Source organism: Hyaena hyaena, unplaced genomic scaffold, assembly GCF_003009895.1.
Source record: "Hyaena hyaena isolate Hyena2069 unplaced genomic scaffold, ASM300989v1 scaffold_49, whole genome shotgun sequence".
Taxonomy (NCBI): domain Eukaryota; kingdom Metazoa; phylum Chordata; class Mammalia; order Carnivora; family Hyaenidae; genus Hyaena; species Hyaena hyaena.
This window is the reverse complement of record NW_024080681.1, coordinates 2,166,510-2,191,196: the sequence shown is the minus strand read 5'-3', so window position 1 is coordinate 2,191,196 and position 24,687 is coordinate 2,166,510. Positions and strand designations below refer to the sequence as shown.

General features: G+C 35.1%; 1 protein-coding gene across 1 annotated transcript in view; it reads left to right on the top strand.

The window, feature by feature from the left end:
* ADAM10 (ADAM metallopeptidase domain 10) overlaps positions 1-24,687 on the top strand; it is a 133,143-nt gene that overhangs the window by 76,794 nt on the left and 31,662 nt on the right. The window contains exons 5-8 of the mRNA XM_039230640.1: positions 3,291-3,391; positions 16,465-16,611; positions 19,799-19,891; positions 23,174-23,357. Of these exons, the coding sequence (XP_039086571.1) occupies positions 3,291-3,391; positions 16,465-16,611; positions 19,799-19,891; positions 23,174-23,357 (525 nt within the window). The remainder of the gene's footprint in view (positions 1-3,290; positions 3,392-16,464; positions 16,612-19,798; positions 19,892-23,173; positions 23,358-24,687) is intronic.

Below are 24,687 nucleotides of genomic sequence, written 5' to 3'. Positions count from 1 at the left end.
GATTCTTATTTACTTAAATACTGACATAATAAACAAATCTAAATTAGGCCAACACAAACTGACCCGTTAATGGAAAAATAACGTACTAATTGAACCATAAGTTGGTTGCTTATCACACTGGAACAGAAACTAAGCTTTTGAAAATATATAGTTTCATCCATTTTATATGGCAAAATATTTTGTGTATCAGTAACTATGAGCACATTTTTACTTACCTGCCTAGTTGCTGCCAGGGTCAGCAAAAGGATTCCTCCTCACACACACTGTTATCTTAGATAAACCATTTCCTTAGCTATGAGTTAAGGGAAAACTAAGCCAAAGAATCAGTCCACGTTCTTAGTTACTATAGACTGGACTGTCTCTAGTATGAGAGTAAAACAAAATAGCACAAAATTATGGATTTATAAATAGTATCCAACTCTGAACTTGGCTTTATAATAACAATTAAAGTAAGTAGCAAAATTCCAAGGGGTCTAAATTCTGTTAACTGAAAAAGGTGCTTAAGTATATGTATAAACCCATCTATGAGTATGCCTGTTGAATTTTTCCTTACTTATTAGAATGAGTGTTCTTGGTATAGAGGAACTTCTTCATCTGGTGGTTCAGGCAACTTAGATTCCGCTAAGAATCTGGGCAAAGCTCATTGGGATATTTTCAGGTCAAAATTATAGTATCAGAAGATGCTATTATGGTGGTAATAACCCCAAATCTTCTAAAAGGCGAGAATTTAAAATCTGGGCATATTCATATAATAAAACTTTTCAGCCTTTGTGGTAGATTCTTATAAGGTATATTTTGGATGGTATTATATTTTTACTTTCCCACAGCCAACCTTTGAAATGGTAAAATAATATACATATTAATTTTTTTCTCATTTAGCCTTCAGTTGTGTTAGTTTGAAATCACTTAAATTTGTTCCAACAATATTGCAGCCTTTTAGTCCTAATTTTATTTTGAAAATTTCAAACTTAAATACAGCCCCTAAAACACACATTCCCTAAGAATATGTACATTTTCCTCAATAGCTACAGTAGTGTTTCACCCCTAAAAATTTTAACATTAATTTAATAATATCATATACTGTACAGTCTAGAATAAAATTTCTTCAGTTGTACTAAAAATGCCTTTTTGGCATTTGTTTATTAGGTTTTTTTTAGTGTCTTAATTGCCAGGCTCCCCCACCCTTAGTTCTCAGTTTTTTCTGTTTTGTTTTTTTCCCTTTAAATGACATTTCTGTTTTTTACATATCTCTAGGTCAGTGACTTATAGGATATTCTGCATTTTGGTGTGTCTGATTATTTATGATTAGATTCAGTGGACATATTTTGTCAAGAATACTATAGAGGGAAAGCTGGGCATTCCTTATTGCATCACGTTAAGAGGCACATATCTTTCTACTACTGGTAGTGCTTAGCTTCATCACTAGGTAAATGAAGTGATAATTACCATATCTTCACTGTGAAGATATCTTTTCCCTTTGTAATTAATAAGTAATTTATGGGGTGGTACTTTCAGAGACTATGAATATCCTGTTACCTCACATCTTTCACCTAATGGTTTTAGTATCCATTGATGATCCTTACCTAAATCACTTTATACATGTGAGGTTATAAAGTGGTACTTCTTTAAGTCTACCATTTCTCATTTATTGATTGGAATTTTACAGCTTTTGCAGCCTTGACCTCTAATAAAAAACCAATTTAAAGTTTAAGTCAGAGTTATTAATAACAGTATATGTAAGTTGTCCATACCTGTACTTCTTAACTGCCAGTTTAAATTTGTATTGTATTATGATGAGCACTGGGTGTTATATGTAAGTGATGAATCACTGAATTCTACTCCTGAAACCATTATTACATTATATGTTATCTAACTAGAATTTAAATGAATCTGAAAAAATAGTAATTAGTATTTCCAAAGAAAGAGGCCACTAGTATCCACTATAGGTTCTAGATTTTTTTTTTTTTAACATTCATTTATTTATCGTGAGAGAAAGAACATGAGGAGGGAAGGGAAAGAGAGAACCTCAGGCAGGCTCCAGGCTGTCAGTGCAGAGTCTGTCGCAGGGCTCCATCTCACAGACCATGAGATCATGACCTAAGCCAAAATCAAGAGTCAGATGCCTAACTGAACCTAACTGAGCCACCCAGGCACCTAAGGTTCTCAATTTTCTAAAGAAACTTAGCTGTAGTATTTCTAATTACAATTCTGTGTATTATATCTTAAATCACTTAAGGACTTTTCAGTGCTTCCCCTTTCACCCATGTCTTCGTATATTTATTTTCTTTTAATTATGGTAACTTGATTAAATTTTGAAACATGTTCATGAATAAGGAGAACCCCAAGAAGAGAGAAGTATGTGAAATTTGAGAGAATGGAGTAAACATTTAAATGACTAAACTAAAATGGAACAGCTCTCTGGAAATAGAACCAATCCAGTTAAAAGTAAACTAATCACTGCTTAATTATAAAGGAAAAACAAATGATGATAAAATTGTTATTGGCTACTAAGCATTCACTTGAATTACACATTAAAGAAATTTAAACTCAGTCTGATTTTATTATGCCATCAAGCGTGTTCCTAGATCACTTTCCCTTGAGTCCAGTAGGTATTCGTTGAAAGAATTCAAGCCAATGGAATATTATATTAGTCTAACTGTAGTTCAGCGTAGGTGTACATTTGCAGCATATGAAATTTAATGTGTTTGGGGCGCCTGGGTGGCTTAGTCGGTTAAGCGTCCGACTTTCGCTTAGGTCATGATCTCACGGTTCGTGGGTTCGAGCCCCGCGTCGGGCTCTGTGCTGACTGCCAGCTCGGAGCCTGGAGACTGTTTCGGAGTCTGTGACTCCCTCTCTCTCTGACCCTCCCCTGCTCACGCTGTCTCTCTCTCTCTCCTAGAAATAAATAAAACGTTAAAAAAAAAATCCCTATTGCATTAATATAAAAAAAAAAGAAATTTAATGTGTTTGGAGGGAACATTATAAATTACAAAATGATGTACATTACAGTATTAACATACTCTGTATATCTGAAGCCGGAAAGGTTGGGAAAGTTAACTTTATATTACTGTTCTTTTTTAGAATTCACAAATCATCTATATATCCAAAATCTAGAGACCAGTGATATTTTATTGAGGGAGAACTTACAAATCTGCTGGGTTTTAAAATGAGAATGCTCAGTAAGCATTGGTGCCTTTCATGAATTATGACAGTTTTTTTTTTTTAACTTATCAGATAATTTGTAACATCTAAACATGTGATAGTAATGACATTACTTCTTTATGTTTTAGACTATCCCCATAAATATGGTCCACAGGGGGGCTGTGCAGATCACTCAGTATTTGAAAGGATGAGGAAGTACCAGATGACTGGTGTAGAGGAAGTAACACAGGTAAGGATTTTAATACTAGCTTGCATTTAAGAAATGGAAATAATCTTGGGCATGTGTTCCTGCATTAAAAACATTATGTTCTAGAATTTCTGAAAGATGTATGCCACTGTGGAGAAATAGTATTTTTTAAGTTAAAACTTCTTTTAAAAATTTTTAATGTTTATTTTTTTTAAATTTTTTAACATTTATTTATTTTTTAGACAGAGAGAGACAGAGCATGAGCAGGGGAGGGCCAGAGAGAGAGAGGGAGACACAGAATCCGAAACAGGCTCCAGGCTCTGAGCTGTCAGCATAGAGCCCAATGCGGGGCTCGAACCCACAAACCATGAGATCAGGACCTGAGCCAAAGTCGGATGCTTAGCCGACCGAGCCACCCAGGCGCCCCTAATGTTTCTTTTTGAAAGAGAAACACAGAGCATGCGTCTGGGAGGAACAGAGAGAGAGGGAGACACAGAATCTGAAGCAGGCTCCAGGCTCTGAGCTGTCAGCACAGAGCCTGACATAGGGCTTGAACCCACAGATCTTGAGATCATGACCTGAGCTGTTCACTTTACTGACTGAGCCACTCAGGTGCCGCATTGACTTTTTTTTTTTTTTGACCTTCTTAAAAATAGTTATTCAAAACACAAATTCAAAATGAAAAATTATTTTTAGGTTAAACATTTACTATGTATTTTGGCATCCTTCTAAAAGTAGTAAGATAGGGTAATGTTCCTTGAGTTTCTTGAGTCACAAATGCAGATTTGTGTGTTTCTTGATCTGCATAGTGAGTGGCACAAACAATTCTATGTCAGGAGATCTTTCAAGTATAAGTGAGAATTTATTTTTGCATTTGTTGAACAATTGTGTATCAGTCTTCTACCATGTGCTAGAGACTGGTAGGTCTGGGAATATGTATGGGAAATGAAGATAAAAGCTCGTTCTCAAAAAGTTAATACAACTTGACCCTCGAACAACATGGTGATTAGGAGTGCCAACCCTTGTACAATTGAAAATCCACGTGTCACTTTTGATTCCCCCAAAACTTCTAGTAGCCTGCTGTTGATTGGATACCTTGCTGATAACACAAACAGTTGATTAATGTACTTTGTATGTTATATGATAGTATGGTGTATTATTACAATAAAGTAAACTGGATTAAAAAATGTTATTAAGAAAATGAGAAGGAAGAGAAAATACATTTATAGAACTGTAGTTTATGTATGGGAAAAAAATCCACATATAAATGGGCTCACACAGTTCAGACCAGTGAAGGAGTTGTGCAAGGATCAATTGTAGTTTAATTGGAGACAGAAACAATTGAGGGTGATAAGAGATAGAAGAGGATTAAGCATAAAAGGAATAGTTAATTTAGTCTAGGAAGTATTTGAGGACAGTAATCAGAAACTAAAAGAAAAAGGAGAAATTAGATTGACAAAAAGAGATAGGAAGACAGGAGGAATAGTGTATACAAAGGAGAGATAGCAAAACCAGTAAAGAATTTTTAATTTCAGGGACACCTGGCTGACTCTGTCAGAAGAGTAGAAGAACATGTGACTCTTGATCTTGGGGTCATGAGTTTGAGCCTCATGTTGGGTGTAGAGATTACTTAAAAATAACAAGTTTTAAAAACAAAATAATTTTTAACTCCAGGATGGAGTGCAAGATTAGCCTGGGAGCCTAATTAGAAGTTGTTTCAGTTGAGAATAGTGGCCTATACTAAGATATTGGCAATGTGGATAGAGAGGACAAGACTATAGATTGCTAAATATAAGGGTTTAGCAGTGGCTAGATGCAACAAAGTAGGTTGCATTTCTTTATATCAACAGTAGATTACCAGAAATGTAATGAAAGAGAGGACATCATTAATAATAGTATCAGGAATATCATGTATTGAAGAAACAGTGTAACAAAGGGTTATAAGGCTTAAATAAGGAAAATTGTAAAACTTTGGAAGAAATGTTAAAGAAGATTGATTTTAAAAAAAAGAGATATACCATATTTGTGGAAAATAATACCTCATATTATAAAAATATCAATTTTACCTACATTGATTTGTAGGTTCACTGCATTTCCAATATAAATTACAACAGGGTTATTCACACCACATGATTGGTTGAGAATGTTATACAGAAAAGTAAAGGCCAAGAAGAAGTAGGGACCACCTAAAGACTGTAAGCAGGAAAAAGATTTACTCTGAAAGATTTTATGATTTATTATAATAATTAAGAGTGTGATATTAGCATAGGATGAACAGGCTGACTAGTGGAATAAAATTGAATACTCAGGAAGAGACCCATACATGTGTGAAACTTTGTTTAATAGTGGAGGTGGAATCTCAAATCAGTGTGGAAAAGTAGAGATCCCTGAATAATTGGAGCCAGAAAAAAATGTCTATTTGGAAAAAAATGAAGTCAGGTCTCCATCTCACATCATGTATAAAATCCTGATATATTAAAGTATTAAACGTCTAAATGAAAACTTTGAAGCTCTTGGTGGAAAAAGTATGTAGAGAGTTTCCTTACAGCTGTGATGGAATAACTGATTTCCAACTAGACTACCTGCAAAATATATGAAAGACTGCACTGAACAAAATATATGAAAGAATTGTTTTCAAACGTTGGACAATTTGTCATTCAGGCAGTGAAGGAGGCAAAGGAAGATTGAGACCCCTGAGAGAGGCTAAATCTCTCAGTGATTTCCCAGATTCCCAGATTTTTTTTTTTTTTTTTGGGACTGGTGGCAAAAGTTTAGGTATGGCACAGAGGAAGGGGATCTCAAGAAGAATAAAAAGTACATAGCAGTCTTGCTGAGTTGAAGAGACAAGGCAAAGTATAGTAAGGGTGAGGTATCTGGACTCAGGGCAGACTCTCAGAGAGTATTACACTGAGAAGAAGCTCCAGATATCTGGACAGAGGTTGCCTTGAGTTTTGCTGAATACTAATCTGTGCATGCACAGGGTGAGATTCTAATAGACAACTACTAGAGAAGGACAAACTACTGAAGAAAGTATAAATTGAACAAGCCTGCCTTTATTAAGCTGGAAAACCAAGCTTGAAAAAGGTCAAAGTGATTAAATTAATTCCCTGTCAAAATAAAACTCAATATTTATTAAAAGAGGACACAGCATACAGATACACAACAATGTAAATATCTAGTAATGTTACATTTGAATGTCTAACATTCAAAAAATATTACTAGATGATAAAAAGATGAAAATGATCAGAAACAGAACCAAAAATTAAAGGCATTAGCACACAAGGACTTTAAAATAACTATTATTAGGGGCGCCTGGGTGGCTTAGTCGGTTAAGCGTCCGACTTTCTCTTGGGTCATGATCTCACGGTTCGTGGGTTCGAGCCCCACATTGGGCTCTGTGCTGACTGCCAGCTCAGAGCCTGGAGCCTGTTTCAGTCTGTGACTCCCTCTCTCTCTGACCCTACCCTGCTCACGCTGTCTCTCTCTCTCTCTCCTAAAAATAAATAAAAAACATTAAAAAAAATAAAAATAACTATTATCAATATGTTCAAAGAATTATAGAAAAACATGAAAACAAACAGGAGAGAATAGAAATTATAATAAAGAACCAGATGTAACTTACAAACTATGAAAAGTATGTTTTCTGAATTGGAAAGTTTAATGGATAGACTTAAGAGCAAATAAGTTGTTGCAGAAGATAACATGAGTAAACTTGAATAAGGGACAATAGAAAAATAGAAACAATTCAAATCTAACCACAGGAAAAAAATTTGGAGTCCAAGGAGGAAGGAATGTAGAAAAAATACTTGAAAGATTAATGTTTCCAGATTCTTAGGATATGGAGAAAAATTTTAATCCGTAGCCTAAGAAGCTAGTGAAACTCCAGCAGGATAAACATAAAAATTATACCAGGACATATTAAAACCAAATCAATGGAAATGAGAAAGTCAGAAAAGCAGCTATAGAGGGGCACCTGGCTAGCTCCATGGGTGGAGCATGCAGTCATGGGATTGTGAGTTTGAGCTACATATTGAGTGTAGCAATTACTTAAAAATAAAGTCCGTCACAATAAAAAGCCATAGAAAAGAAGATACGTTTACATACAGGGGAGCAAATAATGTAAGAATAACTGCTGACTGCTTATCACACATTGCAAACTGAAGACATATATGGAATGACAGGCCTGAGCTGTCAGCACAGAGCCTCACATGGGGCTCAAACTCATGGACCGCAAGATCAAAACCTGAGCTGAAGTCAGATGCTTAACCGACTGAACCACGCGGGTGCTGTTAAAGATCTTTTTTAGACAAAAGCTGAGAGAATTTGCTTCTAGGAGGTTTACATTGCAAGAAATGTTAAAGGATGTTTTTCAGGTAGAAAAAGAATACCAGGTGAAAATGCAGATTTATACAAAGAGGTAAAGAGCATAAAATAGTAAGTACATAGGTAAAATATAAAAGACATTTTTATCATTTAAGCATTTTCTTTAAGAAGATAATTATTTAAAATAGTAACAATGTAAAATGAGTTTATAACAGAAAGAATCCAAATTTATGATAATAGCTCACAGGATAGGAGGAGGAATAGTGGAAGTATATTGCTCTAAGTTTTTTACACTATACAGGAAACAGGATAATTTTGGCAGGTAGACTGCTATTTAAAAGTTGGATATTGGACACTCTAGTGCGCAGCTCAGCAAACTACAGCCCTTGGGCCAGCTGCCTGTTTTTGTAAATAAAGTTCTCTTGGAATACAACCACAGCCATTCATAGATGAATGTTTGTGGCTGCCTTTGAACTATAATTGGTAGAGTTGAGTAGCTGTAACAGAGACAGTGTGGCCCAAAAGTTTTCAGTATTTATTATCAGTCCTTTTAGGAACATACAGCCTGGTGAACATATATAGGAGTCATTTTGCTTCTGTGTACTGCTATACTGCAAGTCAAGTAGTTTTAAAATTTTAGTATGCAATGCTGATAAAATAATTTCCAATTTAGTTGAGCAATTTAAACTTGACTAGTCATGAATGAGATTCTCCATTGCTTCACAATTTTACTAACAACTGCTATCATCAGAGGTTCTAGTAATTGCCAATTTGGTGTGTATGCAGTAATATCTCATTGAGACTTTAATTGAAATTTGATTACTAATGAATGCATGTTCTTAGTTATTTTCATATATTTGCTTATATTTTCATATATTTTCTTATATTTTTATATGTTTACTGGTCAGTGTTTTTCCTCTTTTGTAAAGTTTGGTAAAATTTGTATTCAAAATTTGTAATCAATGCTTCATTGTAGTTTGTGTTTGTTCATATAACATATCTAACCTTAATTAGCTATGTATGTTGCAAACATCCTCTCCTCCCTTTTTTTTTTTTTTTTTGGCTTAGACAATAAAAATTTATTTTGTCAAAAAAAAAAAAAAAAAAGATGTTTACAGAAATATCCCTTGTCCTGGAGTTACCACTGAAAAAAATAATGGAGATGTAGTTAACAGGACAATAAAGAAATCTTATGTACAGTTGACCCTTGAACAACATGGATTTGAACGGCACAAGTCCTCTTATTTGTAGATTTTTTTCTGTAAATGCTGTACATAAATTACAGCATTGTAAATGTATTTTCTCTTCTGATTAGCTTTATTATAAGAATATAATGCATAATATACATAATATGCAAAATATATGTTAACTTACTAGTTATATTGTCAGTAAGCTTCTAGTCAACAGCAGGCTATGATAATTTAAGTTCTGGGGGAGTCAAAAGTTATATGTGGATTTTCAACGGTGTGAGAGGTTGGCATCCCTAATCCCTGGGTTGTTCAAGGATTAACTGTAATTTAAAGTATTCAGTTAATCCAAAAGAAGGTAGAGAAACAAAGAAAGAAAGAACAAAGAACATATGGGGCAAATAGAAAATAAATACCAAGATGGTAATTTTAAATCTAACCATATTGATGATTATATTACATGTAAATGGACTACACACATTGATTTAAAAAGCTGAATGGTAAGAATGATTAAAGAAGGAAGACCAAATCATTCTAAAAGAAATGTAGTTTAAATATAAAGACACAGGGGCACCTGGGTGGCTCAGTCAGTTAAGTGTCTGATTTTGGCTCAGGTCATCATCTCCTGGTTTGTGGGTTCGAGCCCTGCGTTGGGCTCTGTGCTGACAGCTCAGAGCCTGGAGCCTGCTTTGGATTCTCTGTCTCCTCTTTCTGTCCCTCCCCTGCTCATACTCTGTCTCTGTCTCTCAAAAATGAATAAATTAAAAAATTACACTGTAAAGACACAGTGTAAAAGGATAACAAAACATGTATCATACAAGCACTCATGATAAGAATGTTAGAGAGGCGCCTGGGTGGCTTAGGCGGTTAAGTGTCTGACTTTCTCTTGGGTCATGATCTCGTGGTTCGTGGGTTCGAGCCCCGCGTCGGGCTCTGTGCTGAGTGCCAGCTCAGAGCCTGGAGCCTATTTCGGGGTCTGTGACTCCCTCTCTCTCTGACCCTCCCCTGCTCACGCTGTCTCTCTCTCTCTCTCTCCTACAAATAAATAAAAATATTAAAAAAAAAAAAAGAAAGAATGTTAGAGTAACCATATTAATATCAAAGAATGTGTATCAGTTTACAGAATATTACTATAGACAAGGAGGGACACTTTACTTCAAGTAGAAATAATCCTAAAAATTAGTTAATAGTGTAGTTAGTAATAGAGCTATGAAATATTTTAAGGAAAAACTGACAAAACTGAAAGGAAGAATAGAAAAATTTAGAAATTATCATCAGAGGTACACTTGTTTCTGAGTAGACAAGTTGACTGATAAGTTGATAGAGCAAGTAGATAGAAAGTCAGTTAGGATATAGGATATTTGAGTACCACTCTGAACCAACCCAACCTAATTGACACACTCTCCACTCAACAATAGCAGATACACATTCTTTACAAGTGTACGTGAACATTTGCTAACATGCTAGGCTGCAAAATAAGTCCCAGTAAGTTTAAAAGGATTGAAATTATATAGAATAAGTTCTTAGCTCTCAAGGAAATTAAATTAGAAATCAGTAATAAAAAATTTGGAAAATCCCAAAATTTTTAGAAATTAAGTCACATCTAAATAATGCAATTGGAAAACATTTTGAAGTGAATGATAACAGAAACACAAGATAATAAAATTTGTTAGATTCAGCTTAAGTTGAATAACCACTGAAGAAAAATTTAAATGCAAGAAATGCTAAAGGATGTTCATTGGGTAGAAAAAGGTACTGGATGGAAATTTAGGTCTACACAAAGAAGTGAAGAATGCACATTAATCATCTGCTAATAACAAAGAATGTAAAGTTTTAAATGATCATATGGGAAAAGACAAAAGATCTAGAAATCAGTCATATAAGCCTCTGTCTTATAAAGCTAGAGAAGAAGGGTAGCTTGGGTGGCTTAGTTGGTTGAGCATTTGACTCTTGATTTTGGCTCAGGTCATGCGTGATCTCATGGTCATGGGATTAAGCCTCTTGTTGGGCTTCTGAGCATGGAGCCTGCTTAAGACTGACTCTCTCTCTCTCTCTCTCTCTCCCCCTCTCTCCCTCTCTCCCCCCCTGCCCCCCTTTTCCTCCTTCTGTTCCTCACTCTCTCCCTCCCTTGGCCCCTCTCCCCCACTTACTCTCCCTTAAAAAAAATAAAAGCTAGATTAGGAAGTGCAAATTAAAATCTAAGTAGGAGGAATAAAGTAACAGGTAAGAGAAATATCAATGATAAATATAAAACAAGAGAAAAATCAGTAGAAAAGATTAATTGATAAACTTTGAGCTAGTCTGATCAAGAAATAAAGAGAAAACAAATTAACAGTGTCAGGAATGAAAGGGGATATTACCGCACACATTAACAGTTTAAATTTTCAGCACATTAAGCCAATAGATTCAACAGCAACTTAATAGACAAATTCCTTTACAGGTTCAATTTAAGAAAAACAAGCAAAAATAGAATAGTAGGTGTGTATATAATGAGATTAGATTGATACTTAGTAATTTTCCATGAAGGAATATTCAAGTCCAGATACAGTTTCACTCTTTTTTAAAAAACCTTTTTAATGTTTATTTTTGAAGGACACACACACACACACACACACACACACACACACACAGAATCCAAAGCAGGCTCCAGGCTCAGCCATCAGCACAGAGCTTGATACGGGGCTGGAATTCATGAGCCTATCATGATGCAGTTGGATGCTTAACCAACTGAGCCACCAAGGCCCCATAGTTTCACCTTTAAGTCTAAGCGTTTAAGAAATAATATCAGTCTTACCCAAAGCCCTTAAGAAAATAAAGGAAAAGGGAAAACTTAACACATTCTTTCAGGCCAGCATTACCCTGATACCCACGCTAGACAAAGACATTACCAGAAAACTATAAACCAACATCCCTTATAAATATATATATGCAAAATTTCTTAAAATATTAACAAGTCAAACTTAGCAATATATAAAATAGCACATCATGGTTGTAGCATACTTATGCAAGAAAAAGAAATGAAAGGCATACAAACTGTAAAGAAAATAAACTGCATTTTTTGTAGGTGAATTGAGAGTATGCTTAGAAAATCTTAATGAAGCTAGGAAATGTTATAAAATTAATAAGTAAATTTTCCAAGGACACAGGATAGATAAAAAGTCAATATGCAAATATCAGTTGTATTCTGTTTACTACCAATGAACATTTAGAAAATGAAATTTTTAAAAGCCCTATAGGGGTGCCTGTATGGCTCAGTTGGTTAAGCATCTGACTTGATTTTGGCTCAGGTCATAATCTTGTGGTTCATGAGTTTGAGTCCTGCATTGGGCTCTGAGCTGACAGTGTGGATTCTCTCTCTCCCTGTCTCTCTGCCTCTCCCCTACACTCTCTCACTCTGTCTTTCTATCTCTCAAAATAAATAAACTTAAAAAGAAAACCAAACATCCAAAAATATCATTAAGAATATAAAAATACTTAGAATAAATTTAATAAAATATGCACAAGACATATATATGAAAACTGTAAAACATTGCCAAGAAAAATAAAATATCTTAATAAATAGTGTTTATTGTTTGGAAGACTCAATATATCCATTCTCCCCAGGTTGTTCTGTAGAGTCATTGCAACACCTATCAAACTCTTAGTGGGGATTTATCTAGTAATTGATAAACTGATTCTGAAGGTTAGGCTGAAATGTATAGGACCTAAAAGAGCCAAAAGAATTTTCAAAAAAGCACATACTAGTGGATTTACACTGCCTGATTTTAAGACTTACTATAAATCTAGTAATCAAGATAGTGTCCTCTCGACCTAAGGTTAGATCACTGGAACAGAATAGTCCATAAGGTCAGTTGATTTCCTCAAAAGTCCTAAGGTAATTTAAAGGAGGAAAGAGCAGTCTGACAAATGGTATTGGCATAATTAATTGGATATACATATGGAAAAAAAAATCAAATCTCAACCTATACACTTAACACTTTGTACAAAATTTAACTGAAAGTAGATAATAAATTTATGTACTAAAGGCTAAAACAAACTTCTAGAAGAAAACATAGGAGAAATTTTTGTGACTTTGGCGCAGGGAACAATTTTTTAGGATACAAAAATACTCACCCTAGGGGTGCCTGGGTGGCTCAGTTGGTTGAGCATCCATCCGACTCTTAACGTTGGCTCTGGTCATGATCTCACTGTTCATGGGTTTGAGCTCTGCATCAGGCTCTGAGCTGAGCATCGACCCTGTTTGCGATTTTCTCTCCCTCCTTCTTTGCCTCTCCCTCTGCTTGAGTGCTCTCTCTGTGTCCAAAAATAAATATTCTTTAGAACAATACCCACTCTACAAAATTTATCAGTTGGATGTTGTCAAAATTAAAGTCTTCTCAAAAGATACAGTTAAGAAAATGTAAAAAGCCAGAGACTGTAAAAAAATGTCACTGGTGTATCTAACTGGCAAAAGGCTTCTCCAGAATATACAAAGAAGTATTATAACTCACTTAAAATAATCCATCAAATTCCAATTTAAAAGTGGGCAAATCATTTGAAAAGATACTTTAAAATATTTTGGATTTTGGGGTAGAGAAGCTCTTAGAATATGACATAAAATCTTTTGACTATAAACAATTTGATAGATTTTACTATATGAAAATTAAGAGTAAAAGACACCTTGAAATGAAGACAGTTATAAGCTTTGTGGCAACATTCAGAATACATAAAATTAACACAAAATTCTTTTCAGGATACAGAGTAATCCTTTTCCTGTTTAGAACTGCTAATAGAAATCACTCTAGTCTCAAGATACAAATTTAAAAAATATATATTTTAAAAGTACATATGTGCTTTGTAAAAAAAAATAAATGAATAAAAAGAAAAAAAAAGGACAGATGTGGCGAGAAAAAAAAATAAAAAAAATAAAAGTACATATGTGCATGTTTATATGTGTGCCTGCACGTGTGTGTTTGTTTATTGGCTTGGAGGCACTGGGGAGAGAACAAGGTTATGAAGAATTATGGGGCTAGATCTTAGGGAAATAACGAGGATGACTAGAAAAGTGAGCATGGCATTTGGGTCTACCTTTTCTCCAGCTGTGTCTTCCAGTTCCCGATAAAATAGCTGAGAGATTGAGAAACTGGGCAGAACTCTCCAGATTCTTGAGGCTAAGGATAAAAATGGTACTTGGGGCTTTCTCAGTAGTGCTTTAGATTTGGATCTTGAAGGGCTACCCCCTGGAATTAAGGGTGGTTCAAAAAACTGTTCTACCTCTTCCCATCACAGGAATTACAGCTTTACATCACAGCTGCTTAATCTCTGATTAAAGTAAAGTGATCCAAGATTAGTAGTACATCAAGCCTAACTGTGATGGCCAGAAGCAAAAATAAGTTTTCTCTTGAGAAAGATACCATTGCCTGAAGCATAAAATTCTATCTGTGGTTTTTCGTATACATTGTCTGGCACTCAGTTAAAAATAATAAGCATGTGAACAAATGAGACAACATGATGGAAGAACAAGAGGAGAAAACTTGTATACCAAACATCAGTGATGCAAAAATAAATGGCATAGAGTATACACCTGCAAAGGGCTCACATTCCAGGAGGATGTCAGACATGTAAACAACCTAAAGGTTTTCAGGTAATGAAATGATCAGACACAGATATAGACTTTAATATACTCAAGTACATAAAGATGAAATTTAAAATTTCAGCAGAAAACTGAAAATGGACAAAAGAGTCCAATGGAAATTCTAGAATTGAAAAATATAACAACAGAAATTAAGAATTTGATGGATTTAGATCTGGATGGTATATCATAAGAAAACAGAATGAACCACTCAGAAGCAAAAGGATAAAAAAAATACAGAAAAGAGATAGGAGATTCATTAAGAAGGTATAACTTATGTATAATGGATCTCACAGGAGGGAAAAAATGACAGTGAAATAGGGATAGATATGACAGGGAATTTTCCAAATATGACAGGATATCAACAATTTTGGTAAACCCTGTAATTAGAGCATGATAAATACTTTATAATGAAAATAACACCCTAGGATGTTGTTAGAAAAGTCTAAAACCAAAAGTTACTATCTTTTTAAAAGCAATCAGTAGAAAAAAAGTGTAGTTACCTTCAAAGAAGCAACAGTAAAAGTGACAGTTCATTTTTCGTTGGAGAGCATTGAAATCAGAAGAGAGTGGAGGGTGCTGAAGCTGAGTAACGACCATTCTAGAATGCTATACTCAGTGAAAATAGAAAAAAACAAAATGAAGGTGGTAACTGAGAGAATAGTTAAACATGGAGTTCTCCAGGGAGAAGGAAAGTATGAAATGTAAGTGTAAATTTGGAATTGTGGCTTAAAATCTAATTTAATTTGTTTAAAAAAATTTTTTTTAATGTTTTAGTTTTTTTTTTGAGAGAAGGAAAGAGAGAGAGCGTGCACACGAGCACGCACATGCAATCAGGGGAGGGGCAGACAGAGAGACGCACACAGAATCTAAAGCAGCCTCCAGGCTCTGAGCTGTCAGCACAGAGCCAAACGTTGGGCTCAAACCCATGAACAGTGAGATCATGACCTGAGCCGAAGTTGGATGCTTAACCAACTGAGCCACACAGGTGCCCCAAATCTAATTTAATTCGAATTCTTCATAACTGTGTCATCAAAACTCATTTAAAATGGAGTCCTCAAATGTCAGCAAATGTTTAAGTGCTTAGATTCAATAGCAGTGTTAATTCTTTTAATAAATACTTAGTGAGTATTTCCTGTTTGCCTGCCAGCTTTGTGTTAGGTGATGGCAGTATAGAGAGAAGTAAACACAGAGACTGTTCTTTCTGGAGCTCCTGTTCTAGTTGAAGTAATGGTGTGCTGGGACAAAAATTAAACCAATGACCACACAATATACTGTAAGGTTACACTATGGAAGGGACATAGGTAAATGGCTCTGTAAGGTGGTATAATCGATGGGTCTGAAGGAAAAAGTTAGGTTAGGAGAGGCAGATGTAGCATGTGCAAAGACTGGCTGGAGACAGTCGGTGTTGGAGGATTGGAAAGAAGCCCTGTTTAGCTGTAGCACAGAGAACGAAGGGTGAGTTATATGGTAGAGTCTCTCTTTGAAATAATATAGAATGAGAAGAAACCGGGCAGGTAAGCAGAGATTGCAGTGTTGATATGGTGGCACGTGTAAAGCATTTAGGGCTTTATCCTTAGAGCAGTAGGAAGCCATTGAAATATATTATGCAGGTGGGTAATATTTGCAAATTGGCACTTTGGAAAGATGGTGGTTTGGAGAATAGAGAGAAGGCCAGTAGTGGATATGGGTAGAGATATTGTAGTACTCTAGGTAATAAATGATGGTAGCTTGGGCTAATGTGAGGGCATCAGAGATAATGACAGTTTCCCTAGGTGGTGAAAGTGAATTGCTTGAATAAATTTTAAATCATCTGTACAATGGAATGTCATGAGACTGAGATTTATAAGAATTTGTATAGTGTGGGGGAATACCTATGGTGTTACATAATAAAGCAGAATATGAAATTGTACATAATGTGTATTCTTAGTTATATAAAGTTATAATAGTGAAGCATACTAATTATCAGAAATGACTCTTTTTTTGAAATATAGACACCCCAAGAACATGCTGTTAATGGTCCAGAACACTTGAGGAAAAAACGTACAACTTCAGCTGAAAGAAATACTTGTCAGCTTTATATTCAGACTGATCATCTGTTCTTCAAATATTATGGAACACGAGAAGCTGTGATTGCCCAGGTATTTATAATTTTGCTACTATTTTAGGAGTTCTCATACTGCTTCATTATACCTGTGCAACCAAAGTTATGGCATATCTCTTTTTTGAAGAAAAAAAAAAGAAGTACATATTTTTAATAATTATAAAATAAGTAGAAGTACACAGATGACTCAAAGACCAGTTAGGATGTTTTAGAATCATCCAAAGCTGAATGTAAAAAATGATTTCAGAAATTTGATAGCACTGGAGTTTAGCTTTGTAAAGAGGATTGAGTTTGCTTTTCTTTTAAATTTTTATTTGGTTTTTGTAAATTTACATCCAAGTTAATTAGCATATAGTGCAATAATGATTTCAGGAATAGAATCCAGTGATTCATCCCCTGCATGTAACACCCAGTGCTCATCCCAACAAGTGTCCCCCTTAATGCCCCTTACCACTTAGCCCTTCCCCCCAGTTACAATCCCTCCAGCAACCCTCAGTTTGTTCTCTATATTTAAGAGTAAGAGGATTGAATGTTTAATTGTGGTCCTAAAGAATGGAAGAGTAGAGGAATCCTTCCAATAAGAAGTATTTAATTTCTGTTCTGTATTCCCATTGTATGTGGCATTTTTTTTTTTACTTCGTACTTTCAGAGTTGTGTTATTTGCATTTGTATCTTTTCAACACTTATTATAAAGTAAAACATTTTTGGAGATAACCATGTAACATATCCTTTCTGTTGAAGATTCCCAGTGTGAGTTTGATGATGCATTTTGACTCCAAATTTAATTTGAGACTAGGAGGATTCAGGTGCCTGTAGTATAAATGATGAGCTCATTTTGGTGGTGTTGACTAGATTAATTTTACATGTGTTTAAAAGCCAAGTGGTCATTCCTTAGGATATTGAAAATGTAGACCTGGAGTTTGGGAGAGGTTAGCCTAACCTTAAGCTTTCTGCATAGAATATTCAGGTACAAAAGATATAGTTCAAATAAGGGGAGAAAATGAAATTAAAAGGGAAGAAACAGAGGGATACTATCTCTATAGTGACTAGGATGAGGAAGAGAAACTATGGGGGAAAATATAATAGTTAAACCTGTAGGAGATTAACTGGGGTTAGCCAAGGAAGAAAGAGGTTTCAAAACAAAATATCATATTGTAGAGATATCAAAGAGAATGAAGAATGACTACAGTCTGTTAATTTAATAGATAGGGTGAGTCCTTTCATAATGTATATATGTATCAAATCATCAGGGTTTTAAGAAATGTGAAAAATAGAAAAAAATATGGTGGTTTAGAAAGAATATGGAATATTTGGGGGTGAAAGGAGGACCGGGAATAGGAAGAGGAAAATGATCCAGTAGAAAAGCAGTGTAAGATACAAGAGGAAAAATTGATAAGAGACAATGTTCTTGAAAGTCCAGCCAATAAGGAATGGGATCAGGAATAAAGAAAAGTTTCCCTTTGAGGAAGATAGAAATGGATGAAGACAGAAAAATTTGAAGGTAATGAGGGAGGGGGAAATCAAGACAAACTCTCAGTAAAGTATGAAGCATCTGTGGAGGAATGTTTGAACTACTACTGTTAAAATGGAGAAGAAACAATCTGATAAGGGATTATTACTAGGCCAAGCTGAGGTTAGATAGCATGAATTTATAATAGACCTGGTCAGCACTGTTAGGACTTTCTTTAATACTTTGGCAACCTGGGCTACTTCTGAAATTATTATTGTTAATTCTCCCACCTGACTATGTTGTGTTTGTATAATTTATTTGAAAATAGTTTTAAAAGTATATATACATGTTTTTACATAAATTGTAGCTAGAATGCTTTTTATATATAAAGATGGGAAAGTAGTTTAGAAGCCAGAGAGTTTAGTTGGGAGTCAGGTAGATAAACAGAGAAGCCTTTTATGTTCTATCACTATGTTTAATTTCCTCCTAGAATTTAGCAAATCTTTTTTTTTTTAATTTTTTTTTTTAATTTATTTTTGAGAGAGAGACAGAGCATGAGTAGGGCAGTGCCAGAGAGAGAGGGAGACACAGAATCTGAAACTGGCTCCAGGCTCTAAGCTTTCAACACAGAGCCCATTGTGGGTCTCGAACTCATGAACAGTGTGATCATGACCTGAGCCGAAGTCGGGCACTTAACTGACTGAGCCACCCAGGCGCCCCTAGAATTCACCAAATCTGAATGTATCTTATTTATGTTTGTATTACTTCCTCACTTCCCTCCTCCTCTGGAATAAATCTTTGTAAATTTATAAGGACCTTTTCTATTTGTTTGTCATTAGATTCCTAGCACCTAAAACAGTGCTAGTATATACTAAGTGGTCAGCAAAACTTAGAGAATGTGTACTGGTGCAGCAATAGAAAGTCTAAAGTCAGAGCATGACTGAGTGTCCTGATTATTATTAGGGAGGTTCTTATAGGAGATATTCGAAATAAGCCTGAAGGATAAATAAAGATATTGTAGGCATAAGGAAATAGCATGTGAAAAGGCATGGAGGTGACATTGCAGGATTGATTGAGGAAACAAAGCTTTATATTATTGAAGCAAGAGTGCATTTTTTTTTGGGGGGGGGTGGCTGGGGAAGAGTCTGGAAAAGGCACAGAATCTCCCCTCTCAGCCCTAGTTGATTAATCTATTTCATCTTTTCATCCAGTGTGTGATGTATGCATTTGGAAATTTGAGTGTGGTAGAACATGAATAGTTCTTGATTTGGGAGATGGAAATTCAGTCTTTTTCACATTTTTATATTGCCTCTAAAATACTGTTCTTTCTTAGCCTAAGTGTCCATCAACAGATGAATGGATCAAGAAGATGTGGTTTATCTATACCATGGAATACTACATGGCAATGAGAAACAATGAAATCTGGCCATGTGTAGCAACATGGATGGACCTTGAGGGTGTTATGCTGAGCGAAATAAGTCAGGCAGAGAAGGACAAATACCATATGTTTGCACGTATAGGAGGATTAGGAGGAACTTGACGGAGGACCAAGGGGGAGAAGAAGGGCGGAAATGGTGGGGAAAAGGGAGAGAGGCAAACCATGAGAGACTCTTGAATGCTGACTAATACTGATGGATGTGGGGGGTGGGGGGGATGGGCATGAAGGAGGGCACTTTGGGGATGAGCACTGAGTGTTATGTAGAAACTAATTTGACAATAAACTATTTGTAAAAAAATAAATAAATAAAATACTGTTCTTTCTTTAAATCTATAGATCTCCAGTCATGTTAAAGCAATTGATACAATTTACCAGACCACAGACTTCTCTGGAATCCGTAACATCAGTTTCATGGTGAAACGAATAAGAGTAAGGAATTCCTTTATTTAAATTTTTTTTCAATGTTTGTTTATTAAGACAATAAGGACCATATTTACAAAAAGAAAAATAATTGCTTTTTACTTCATATTTATGCATTAATAGTTTATATTGTACTACTTATTTGGTCTGTCTTTACTCTTGGCTTTTGCATATTCTCTCTCTCTCTCTCTCTCTCTCTCTTTCATACACACACACACACACACACACACACACACACACACACAGGGATACCTGGGTTTATGATCTATATAGGGCTTTAATTATACTGCAAAAGAGGTTACAGTCAGACTGTATTCTGTCTGTCTGATTAATATACCAGTTAGAAAGCCCTAGCTTCTCAATAACTACAGGTATAGTACTTGACCTTTTTTCCACCCTGATAGCATTTTCCAGTTTCTTAAGATTTTTCAGAATGTGTCCCATTTGGTGCTCCAGGGGAGGGAAAGATAGATGGAATGGCTAAATAAAATTGGAAGTTGGAAAAACACTTAGTACTGTACCCTCTTCTTGTCAATTTACAGCGCACACTAACATATCTCAAATTTTGAGAACTCCTTCAGGAGAGAAACTCAGTTTTTTTTTTTTTTAAATGTTTATTTTGAGAGAGAGAGAGAGCAAGGGAGGGGCAGAGAGCAAGAGAGATAGAGAATCTCAAGCAGGCTCCCTGCTGTTAGTGTGGAGCCTGCTGAGGGCCTTGATGCCATGAACTATAATGTAAAATCATGACCTGAGCTGAAATCAAGAGTCAGATGCTTAACTGACTGAACCACCCAGGTTCCCTGAAACTCATGATTTTCAAAAATAATTTGACCATGGAAACTTTTCTGTATTAATGTCAACTGAAAGTCCAAATAAATGTAGAACACATTTTGAGAAATGTTCACCCAGAGCTACAGGGTCACTGATGATTAGTTTTAATGTTATAAATTTAAATAAGTAGATATCAAATTACTAACAAAATTGGGTTGTTTGTTTCAAAATGTGAATTCTTTCCATGTGTATAGCTTTTAAGAATATGAATTCGTAAACTAGATAAGCAACCTGAATTAAAAAAATTTATTTTACAAAAGTATTTGCCACAGGTTTTCTTAATATTTGTACTCCTAACTTTCTTCAAATATAGTTGACTAAATTATAATTTGTGTTCATGGATGTAATATATTTAATAGTATAGATAAAAGTGATCCTTAGTAGTACGATTAAATGTTAAATTGAAGTTAAAGGGGAAATGTGGTTTGTAGATAAATAATGTAAGAATTGTTCATAATCAGTTCCTTTCATGTATTTTGAGAACAATTTAAACCCTAAAATGAGCAAGTAAAAGTATTGTTTAGTAGGCAAAGCAATAAAATGCAAAGTAGTGAATGCTTCTTGGCCAAGATCAAATGTGGTATCTGTTCTTATCAGCTAAAAATGCAAAGTAGTGAAAAGAAAATACCAGAACAAATTGTAATGAAACACTTTTTTTTTTTCTGAGTAAAATGATTTGCATTCTGAAGGAATGCATGCATATGAATGGATAGTGTGGCAGTTTATTGTTTTCAGGTTTTTAGCTGAGATTTAAATTTTAGTTCAGATATCATCTGCTGAAGATTCCTTGTGACCCATTAATTAATTTGAAGTTCATACCAATATAAGAATTACCTCATTTTTAATATAGGTAGCTAAAATTTAGATGCAATTTTTATTTGTAGCCAATATTACAGAAATATCAAGGAATTTCATTTGACAGGTGGGAAAAGCCATTTATAGCATGTCTCTAAGCATGGGTTATTTACAATGTATAATATGATTGCTTTTGGAATTTTTCATGTTTGATGACCATTACTGATAGGTTTTTTTCCTTTTATTTTTTAATAGTTTATTGTCAAGTTGGTTTCCATATAACACCCAGTGCGCATTCCCACAAGTGCCCTCCCCCATGCCCATCACCTCCCTTCCCCTCTCTCCCACCCCTACCAGACCTCAGTTTGTTCTCAGCATTCAAGAGTCTCTCATGGTTTGCCTCCCACCCTCTCCCCAACTATTTTCCCCCTTCTTCCCCATGGTCCTCCATTAAGTTCCTCCTATTCCACCTATATGTGCAAACATATGGTATCTGTCCTTCTCTGCCTGACTTATATTTCGTTCAGCATAACACCTTCACATTCTATCCATGTTGCTACAATTTACTGATAGTTTTTAGTTAATTGTTAGTAGATAAATCGGCTGTTCTGAAATCTATCCTTAGGCAGTTGCCCTCAGTAGTGCTTTTGCAATTCTTTCTAAGCCTCTTGGTTTTACTGAACGGTGTGGATCCTAAAACAACCTAACATTCTCATTTTATCAACTGTTATCTTCTCCCTTTACTACCAACATTTTCAATAGGATGAGGTTTGCCTTCTAAAAAATGTTTACTTTCATAGATATCCCTTTTTATTCTGTATCAATAGTTCTGTATGTAATGCTCTCACTTACTTGAGGAAAGCCATTTTGTTTAGGACTTCACAAGATAGGCAAGGGTCTCTGAAAAGAGACCTAATAAATGAAAGCTTTTGTTTAGTAGAAGTTTGGTATCAGAACTGATTATTCTTCAGATTGTGAAGGAGGAGTATAGTAGTAGCTAAGCATCATAAGAAATATTCTGGAGGAACTCAGCTTGATACAGTAAGAGAAGAGAATTGGCATTAAAAAAAAAAACAAAACCCAACACTTCTTGCCTACAGTCACGGAATAACAGTTGAACTTGCAGTTTGTTGGGCTTGACTACTATGATTTTAGGCAAGGAGAACCAAGAAAACGATTTGTTTGTTGACTTGATGGTCTTGGGTTTGATCTATGTTATGTTCTAGTAATTAGCTAAAATTTAGGGGTTTATATCCTTATATTTTCTACCATGTGCAGGAGATTAGTACTAAAAGAGACTTACTCAGATGATTAAATTTGAGAAGCTGTACTTCCTTTATTAGAATTTTTGCTTTCAAGTAGAACTTGTTTTTCCATCCCAGAGAGAATGGTTCAGTGTTCAGCAATCTGGACAAACCTTGCTCAGAAATTTAACATGCTCAGTTTTAATTCTCCAACTCTGTTTCCCCCCTTTCTTTTCAGCTTCTATAATCAGCTCAGGGGATGGCAGCAGTGGGAAGAATTGTAGAAGCCTTAATTCAGGCCTGATTTCCTTTGGGTCCCAAGCATATTGTTCAGGTGGATGCAGAAGAAGGGGAGCAATGACTTTACATGAAGGCTCTGCTAACATTAATTGTTTATTTAAATGATTGTTTTGGATTTTAGATCAACACAACTGCTGATGAGAAGGACCCTACAAATCCCTTTCGTTTCCCAAATATTGGTGTGGAGAAGTTTCTGGAATTGAATTCTGAGCAGAATCATGATGACTACTGTTTGGCCTATGTGTTCACAGACCGAGATTTTGATGATGGTGTTCTTGGTCTGGCTTGGGTTGGAGCACCTTCAGGTAGTTTATTTAACTATGTCTTGACTTAATGCTTGAAACAAAAACCAGTTTTCAGGGCAACTTGATTTTTACAAAAGTATAGGAGAACCTGATGCCCGTACAATATCTTAATTATACAACTTGAGTTAGGCAAGCATGATGTAATAAAAATAGATGAAGCAGCTTTTTATTTTGACATGAGTACCAACAAGGGGATATCCTGATATTTGGTACATTCAGTGGCTGAAATAATTAATTTTAGGACAAAAAAAGTACTCATTTTTGAAAACAAAATGAAATATTAATTTTTTCATAAAAGTTAATGTTATTAATTAAAAATTTTTTTTTTGCTTGGAAAGAAGGCCTTAGAATTACAAGGGGAAATCTGTGTTCTTGCTTCTGTTCTGGAATGACCTATAGAGAGCAGAGAAACCTCTGTCAGGAGCAGTGGGTAGAAAGAAAAGAAAGACTGCTCTTATTATTATTTTATTTATAGTCTTTATTTTAACAAAAGAGAAGTGTCACCTGAAAAGAGATGTAAGCAGCAGTCGCCAGTACCCACAGCTCCGCTGCCCTCAGCACCTGGGCCTACACTCTGCTGGGGTCTCTGCCATAGCCATGAAAGCTGCTGTTGCTAAGAAAGCTGGGATAAGATCCTCTTCCCATTGCAGTGAGGGTGGGAGAGTCTGTGATTTGTAGTAAGTTCAGCAGCCTGCTCTAGAGAAATATGAATTTATTAATTGAAAGATTGAGTAAAAACAATCCCATACTCTTTGAATATAGATTTGGCCATATAGAGTTCGATCAGTGGTTTGTCATTTTTGAAATATACAGTAATATTTCTTTCTTCTGAAATACCATTTCTATCTTTTTAAAAGAAGCAACTTCTGCTTTATGTAGGATAAGGCCAGCTTTTCTACTCCTGGTTTATTTTCTATTCCTATTTATTGTTTGATTTATGATGCCTATTTTAACATCTTAAGTGGTACTATATTTTAGCTTTATATTTTTTGCTCCTTTTTTTAAAGCCAGCAGTGAATATTCTTTCTACAATTTTCAAAATTTCTTTTGTTTGTCTTCCACATTTTCATAATGTCCTTAAGGTGCAAGTTTATGTCACGGATTTTATATATCATAGTACAGTATTTTTGGAGATTTATATTTGTCTCTAATGTTGATCCATCCTGGTTTTGTGTTACTTGTATTGTCAGCAGATTTTACAAATTCTTTTCTATGATAATTTCATGTTTTATCACTTTTATATTTTGAAGTTTCTTTTCCTCTCCTTGAATAAGTTGGATGGTTTTATTACAAAGTTTATGATTTCTTCTACTTGTTCATTAGTACTATA